Source organism: Camellia sinensis, chromosome 8 (assembly GCF_055761805.1).
Source record: "Camellia sinensis isolate YWXY chromosome 8, ASM5576180v1, whole genome shotgun sequence".
Lineage (NCBI taxonomy): Eukaryota > Viridiplantae > Streptophyta > Magnoliopsida > Ericales > Theaceae > Camellia > Camellia sinensis.
The window spans coordinates 155,866,870-155,874,615 of NC_138968.1; the positions used below are offsets into that span (position 1 = coordinate 155,866,870).

General features: G+C 31.0%; 1 protein-coding gene across 2 annotated transcripts; it reads right to left on the reverse strand.

The window, feature by feature from the left end:
* Window positions 1-404: 404 nt before the first annotated feature.
* Window positions 405-3,433, reverse strand: LOC114260147 (protection of telomeres protein 1b). 2 transcript variants are annotated; one of them, XM_028200200.2, is made up of 4 exons: window positions 3,088-3,433; window positions 1,281-2,190; window positions 1,107-1,183; window positions 405-996 (listed from the first exon to the last, which is right to left on the reverse strand). In XM_028200200.2, the coding sequence occupies exons 2-4, from the start codon at window positions 2,171-2,173 to the stop codon at window positions 557-559; spliced, it is 1,410 nt and encodes a 469-aa protein (XP_028056001.2). In that variant the 5' UTR covers window positions 2,174-2,190; window positions 3,088-3,433; the 3' UTR covers window positions 405-556. The 2 variants fall into 2 exon arrangements, with proteins under 2 accessions (XP_028056001.2, XP_028056002.2); XM_028200201.2 differs by having other exon boundaries at window positions 1,281-2,186; window positions 3,088-3,427.
* Between the last annotated feature and the right edge of the window lie 4,313 nt (window positions 3,434-7,746).

Genomic DNA, 7,746 nt, shown 5'->3' on the forward strand with positions numbered 1-7,746 from the left:
CTAAAAAAATTGTATTCAAGAAGTTGATTAACATTTTTTATAGTTAATTTTATGATTATCAAAATAAAAAAGTGAAATGATTGTGATTTGGATATAATATTTTATCTTATTTGCTATTTTAACCTATTTTATCTTTTAAGAAACTTTTTCAGTCCAACCCTGTTCCCAAACAGGGTCTAAATGTATCCAAACATCAATTGATTTTCCTCTAAACTGCTACTTCAAAATGCACAACTTGTCATCCAATTTAGAACTGTTACAAACCATTTTATTGGCCATTTAATTCAGTGAATCATTTTGAAGAACACAAGCCCAAAACTATTGAAAAGCTGCATTATATGACAGGATAAAAAGACTTACTCATTACCTTATATACTGAACAAGACGAAGAGCATAGCCCAAAATTGAACTAAAACCTGCTTTAATTTATATGATCATTAACCAACAAATTGTTCAAACAACAGAGCAAACTATGAAACATTGCCAAGTGCAGCGAACACTGACATACCTTATAACAAACAGCAGTTTTAATATATGCATAGTTTAGAAGAACTGTTTAACTAGTTTGATCCACTAACTTGGTAGCAAAGATCCGATAATTCCTGGTTCCCCAAACATCACTTTTATCAAGGTAGTATGATTTTATGCAGCACTGTACCCATGGTGGGTTTCTGGGGGCATCCTCAATTCTTCCTCTGCTGTCATCACTGTTGGCAATTCCAAGCAATTTATTCCACTTCCTTATCATTACATCGACAGAGGGATAGCCACCAAAAAGTTCCTCCCCATCTTCGGCATATACAAATGCATGAATTCTGGCCGTTGGATCCTCTAGGGTCAGCCTAATCCTATATGTCCCAAGCGGGGAGCGGAAGTCCTTTGCTCGCCATGGATATGCTGCAATAACCCGAACTACACATCTAAATTTTGATGTTACCTCTGGATACGTGAGAACATTCATTAATGTAACAAAAGGCACTTCCTTATAATCAGTCTCTGAAAAAATAATAAAACAGAAATGTTACCATATATACAAATTGATACAATTACAGAAGTTCCAAGCATAGAAAGAGAGATTCAAGATCAACAAAGAAACGCTTGAAAACCTGTAATATAAGAAGGCCAAGGAATGCTTGACAAAGGCATCCATGCCCATTTTGATGATACCCGCTTGTCATAATCCCTGAATCACATAAATTATTGAAATTATAGCACCTATTTTAAATAATAAATGTAGACAATACATACATATTTAAGCCTTTACTGAAAGTAGTGATGACCTTTGAGACTGTAATACGAGAGGATCATCATTGGGCAAATATCGGAGCCTAGTAAAGGGCATCAGCAAACCACGCCACAGTCCAGCATGATGATGACAAATAATGTTAAGAAATTTCACCCATCTACCAGTTTTTAGCAAGTGAAGGCCAAGCTTCTCAGTATTGCCTTGATCAACAATCATCCTCAACACAGTTCCAACAGCTGGGAATGTACATAATATATCTCTTGACAAGGGAAATTGTTGCAAATCTAAAGGAATTGGGTTTACCATTTCATCTTCAAGCTTTGTTTGAACAGTAACTGGTGGAGTGTCTGTTCCATCCCAAAGGAATATAACCCACTCATTTTCTGTAATTTCATAGGTATGAAGAACCTTGCACATCAAATTAATTCGTTCTCCCACTCTGATCTCTTTCAACGATAACCATTCATTTGTTGCTCTCTCTAGCTGATAATCAGCTGACCACTTTCTTAGGTCTGCTATAAACTTCTTGTCTTCTTCTCTGGGGCGAAACTTTGGAGATACTTGATAAGGAACGAAGTTGGTACTACATTTCCCATCAAACAGAGCAAATGAAGAGAACTTCTTGTTGAAAAGAATGTAAATTTCTTTCTCATAAGTTTTCATCACAACGTGAGAAAGCTGAATTATATCTCCAGCTGACTCGACATGAGGAAGCTTTTCCATATTTTCAGCAAAGAAGTTGACTAGAATCCCAGGACTTGAATATGATTCATCAACTATTTTTACTGTACAAAAACAATCAGTACCCTTGGACTTCTTGGGGATACTGGTATCGACAATGACTCCAATGAGATTTACTGTCTGATTGATTGAAGCCATGGCGTCCAGTAGCTGGAGAAATCTGTAGTCGCAGTCTCTACTCGCCATTTCCCTTCACGACCTTTCTATAAAAAATATATAAAAAAAACCTGGGTCATTCTGCCAACAAGAGTGACTTTGTGCATAGTGGATGCACAATTAGATGATAATATTTTTAAAACTTGTGGCCAAGTAGATATAATTTTACAACTTTATGTGATAGTCTGTCACATAACATGGTAATTTGACTGCAAAAGCATAGTTTATTTAATCCATATGAACCTATGGACATATTACTTTGGTCCATAACCCATAAAGGCTTTTGTACTTATTTCCACATGACAATCCATACATGGGCCAAATCAAGAGATAAAGTGAAATATGCCCTAAAAAAAAGAAGAAAAAAGAACGTCTAGGGATTGCAAACATGAATCCAAGATTCAAACCTTATATGCGTATACATATATTAACATATGTAAGATGAATCAAATTGGTGATTCACTAATCATTTCATAGGGAAGATGATAGACTGTGTTTAGACTATGTATTTGGATACAGATTTGAAAAGGGAAAACGAAAAATATGAGAAAAATGTAAATTTTTTCTCCAATTATCTTTTCACTTTCTACATACACCTATCCAACTCATAATCCAAACCCAGCCTATAAGTCTATCATTTATGCAATTTTTTTATTTTATTTTATTTTTATTTTTATTTTTTTCCATTTAGAACTGCAATAATGTCATTCAGGAAAACGAAAAGTATGGTAAAGTTGGTAAGAGGAAAAAGGGTAGCTAGCTTCTCATGGGCATAACATCAAACAAGTAGTAGTCATAATCCTACTTATATTGGTAATCTTCAAATCTCGTTTATGATTTAGGGTTTATAGGGTTTAAAGAGTCCATCAACAATATTACAACAACTCTTAAAAATGCATACTTGCATATATATATATATACATACATGATGGGGATTCACTTACCAGAATTTCTTCCGTTTTCCGACCGAGGATCAAGGGTTTGGTGGAAGTTAGATGTTGAGGAGGACGATTGGCTGGGGATAGTGGAGATGGGATTTCTTCAGAAGTATACTCTCTTTCGATAATCATATGCATGTTGTTATGATGATCCAATTAGTACCAAAAGTTTTTACCGGCTGTTTGAATTTGGATGTTTGGCGGTTGGGAAAATTGAAAAGAAAAGGAAAGAAAAATATCTGCTATCACCTGCTTCATTGGTGTTAAACATGATTTGATTAGTGCTCCTCCTGGTACACACGTCGTACTGAATTGACAAAGATGCTCCGTCTCCTAATTTATCCCTCTTCAACGTGCATCTACAACGGTAGTAGGTATTTTACCTATCTAAATATTACTATAAAATATATATTTTATTTTGTCTATCAACTGTTTTCTGTTTTTACTCCAATCATGCTCTTTATTTTAGCTATTTATTCAAATACTATTAATTTTATAGAATGTCACGTCAACAACAAAGATGGAGGGAAATGATCCTAATGATTGAATATATTTTGCTTAGCGTTGAAGGCTAGTTACATGTAGCTAGTGAATATGAGTTGAGCCAAAATGCCTAATCATATGCCTAGTGTATTGGAATTGAAAAAAATGAATCACACTAGGCATTTTAACTAACAAGTATTATATGCCTAGTGCATTGGAGATGCTCTAAGACTCTGATATTGAAGGCGAGTTTGAGAGTACGTTATTTTAGTAATTTTTGAATTTTTTATGATGGATATGTAGAAAAATAAAAATAATAATGTGATAATTTATACTCCCTCCGTCCCAAAATATTAGTCCTTTATTCCATTTTTCATTGTCCCAAAATATTAGTCCCTCTTCAAAAATCAAGTACAAAAATAATGTAATTTTCCTATTTTGCCCTTCTTTTAAATTAATAAACAATACAAAAAGTACAATTATGACATTGATATTCCCAAAAAATGTACTATCAAAAGGGTAATTTTGGAAAATCAACTTTTTTCAAATGCAATAATTGTACTACCAAAAAAAGTTGAATTCTCCAAAAGGGACCAATATTTTGGGACGGAGGGAGTAATAACTTTTTGATTTTCGAACTAAAACAAAAGGTTGAGGCCACAGATTAGATTTTATATGATAAAATGTTTAATAAATTAAAATTTTTTGAAAGTGATAAATAAGTATTTTAAGTATTTTTTATAAATTGAAGTGGTGCAAAGTCCTTTTTTTTTCTTTCCTTTTTTATTTTTAAATTCTTCTTTAAATCTCTTAATTATACATAGTGATTCTACATTTTAAAGAGAGTTGATTGATTGTGAAGTGATCCTATACTTTAAAGAGAGTTGATTGATTATTATTATTTGTCGCCTCATTAAAAGTGTAATTGAAAGTTATGAAATGAAAATGAGACATTTCTCTTATTTTTCCTCCCTTTATCTCACCTTTTTAGTTTTTTTTTTACGTTAATAAAAATCTTGACAATTACACAGTTCATTTTTAAAATAATTACAAATTCATGATAAAACTTAATATTTTAATTATTAAAATTTATAAATTTTAGTAATTTAAAATTGGGAAAACTTCAGGAAAAAATAATTACAAAAAAAGAAAAAAATATTATAAATATTAATAATTATAATTATAATTTTTTTATTGATATATAATTAAATTACACTAACACTACTCTCTTTAAAAAATTTGTTTCAAATTTTTACTAAAATGTTATTTTCGCCCAAAAAATAATATAAATTTAAACAAATAATTATAAAAAAACTAACTGTGGTGTTTATATTTTATTATCATATAAAATGTTAAAATATATATATATATATATATATATGAGCTTGATATATAACTTGTAACATACTAAAAAAAAATGGCTTTTAAATGAAATTGAATGAGGGAAGGGAATGACATTACACATTTAGGCCAGTTTGTTTTGAGAGATAGAGGTGGGATTGGAATTGAGATGAAGGTGAGACCCACAATGGAAGGTTGATTTTGAATTCAAAATTGAAAATGTCTATGTGTCAAAATGTGGATCATTAGATTGCTTCAATCCAAGGGCTAAAAATGTCTCATTCTCATTTGTCCTACAAGGACATTTCATTGGTTGAAATCAATATTGTTATTCACTCTGGATGGTCCAGATTTAGCATGTGCTCTTCCTCTCTCCTCTTTCATCTCTACCCAAATCCTCCATCATTCTCATTTCAGAGATATCCTTCTCTTTCATACGCTCTTCTCTCTCTCCCTCTTCATAGAATTCCTTTTGTTTTCTTTTTTTTCTTTTTGCTTCACTCACAAAAAGAAAAACAGAGTGTTGGATTTGTTTATATAGATTTCAGATTCGTTAAAATTCGGATTGGTTGTTGTTGTTCAGGTTTTTCGTTGATTGGTGTTGTGTTTGAGGGTGTACATGCAAAGTCAGGGTTCAATGAAAGATCTAATGGTCGTCGATGCTGATGAATCGAAGAAAATGAACAACAACCTAGATCACGAAAACAGTGCGACCAAGTCTCTCAAGAAGAGGAAAAGAGCTTCTTCTTCTTCTTCACTGGTCCAGACATTGACCATAGAAGAGAGAGAGGCTCGAGTTAATGCCTTAGGCGTAGAGACGAAGGGTTTGTTCAAGTACTACAAAGAGATTTCAGATGATAAAATTAATTTGGATTTGAATGAGTGTGGTTCGAGCAATTCGGCGATTGCGTACTTGCTCAAAGAGACAACTCTTTCGCTCTCAAAATTGATCGATCAGATATATGAGAAGATAAGGGTGAGTAGAGTGGCTCTGCTTCTGGATTTTCCACCACTGTTGCTTCTGTGAAGAGCATTGTGCTTTTCATTGGTCAGAGATCTTTGTATGGAGTCCCTAATGTTGATGCTGATATCTTAGAGGATGAGACAGAGTCCTGCCTGTGGTGTTGGGAGGTGATAAATTCTATTTATTTATTTATATATTTGTGTTTTCAATTCATGGCTATATTCAATCTTTGTCTTTCTTCAACCATTTGAAGCATTTGTTGGGTATATTTCCTCTTCATTGTTTCTTAATTTTCAATGTCTACTATATATCTGTAGTCTTTGGGAAACACTATGGTATACACTCCTTTTGAAGGTATCATATAAGCATTTGTTAAATCATTTCAGATTGTGTCCTTCTAAAAATTTTCTAAGATTTTTTTTATAAAAAACTTTATAAGCTTCAGAGCATTTTTTTTTTCTTTTTGTTTCACTCAAACATGCAAATTAAAGCTGGACCATGCTGAGTCATTTCCACCAATTGAAAGCTTCATAGAATTCTTTTTGTTTTTTTTTTGTTTTTCTTTTTGCTTCACTCACAAAAACAAAAACAGAGTGTTGGATTTGTTTATATTGATTTCATATTTGTTTTGTTTCTATGCTAGAGTTTGATTTGTTCTTTTTTTTTTTTTTTTTTGATTAATCCACATTTTCATCATCATTTTGTTTAATTTTAATTTTAAAATTTAAAAAAAAAAATTCAGAGGATTGCCCCGCCGGACCAAAAACAAAGTGTCAGTCATATTGTATAGATTTCATATTTGTTTTGTTTCTATGCTAGAGTTTGATTTGTGTTAAATCATTGAGTTTGAGCTTTAAGATTTTCCAAAAACTTTCTAAGATTTTTTTTACAAAAAACTTTCTAAGATTTTCTATTTTTGGATCATAAATATTTTTTAAAAATTTTGAAAATATTTGTTTGAGTTTTATTTTTATCAAATTTAAAAATAAATAAATTCTAAAAATGAAATTAAATAGTGTGAGAGTATGGACCTGTTTCACATGAAATGGAATTACACAATGAGTGTAATATTTTTTTTTTGTTTGTTTCAATTTTGAAGACTTTTTTGAATCGGTATAAATATTTATTAGTCCATAAATCAGTAGTTTTTACCAAAAAAATTATGTCATGTTTGGTTGGTGAGTAAGTGGAGGAAATAGTTCATAAATATTTTTCAGCCTCAAATTTTTATTTTATTTTATTTTATTTTTGTTGAGTTTCCTTTGGCTAATCATAGATTACTGTGTAATTTTGAGTTTCCCTTGGCTAATTATTAGTTTATGGTATCCTCTTTCTGTAATTTTGGGTTAGTTCAAAATGAAATTTTATCATTTTTTATTGTTATTGGATTAAATGGAATTAGTTTTTAGACCTATGTTCTTTTGTCTAATCTTTTGTGATTATATAGATTTGCTACCAAGTGATTTGGAAAAAATATTTGACTGTCATATATGGTTAATTTTGTTTAAGGTTATTAAAAAAAACATTAAAAAGATTTTTTTATGGTTGTTGATTAGCATTGCTAATTTTTTGTTTCTTGGTGTCTAATTAAATTCAAATTTCCAAATTCTATCATTTTTATTGTTATTTTTTTATATTTTATATTTTATATTTTCCTCCTCTTTTAAATTTTTTCTTCTTCTTTTTATTCACTTAAGCATGGGATTTATTATCAGAGATACATTTTGTTTCAATGATTTAGATTGTTCCATCCAAAATTTAACGGTTGAGATGCCTTTCATTTTCCCCCAAAATGCGCTCCAATTTTCTACATTTGTTATAGAAAGACTCAAAGAATCTATAATTCTTTGAGGGCAATGAGTTTGCCACTTTACTAT

Coding starts and splice junctions, on each gene's coding strand:
- LOC114260147 (XM_028200200.2), bottom strand. CDS start 2,173: ATGGCGAGTAGAGACTGCGACTACAGATTTCTCCAGCTACTGGACGCC. Junction 1,184..1,280: donor CTCGTATTACAGTCTCAAAG/GTCATCACTACT, acceptor TATGTGATTCAG/GGATTATGACAAGCGGGTAT. Junction 997..1,106: donor TTGGCCTTCTTATATTACAG/GTTTTCAAGCGT, acceptor TTATTTTTTCAG/AGACTGATTATAAGGAAGTG.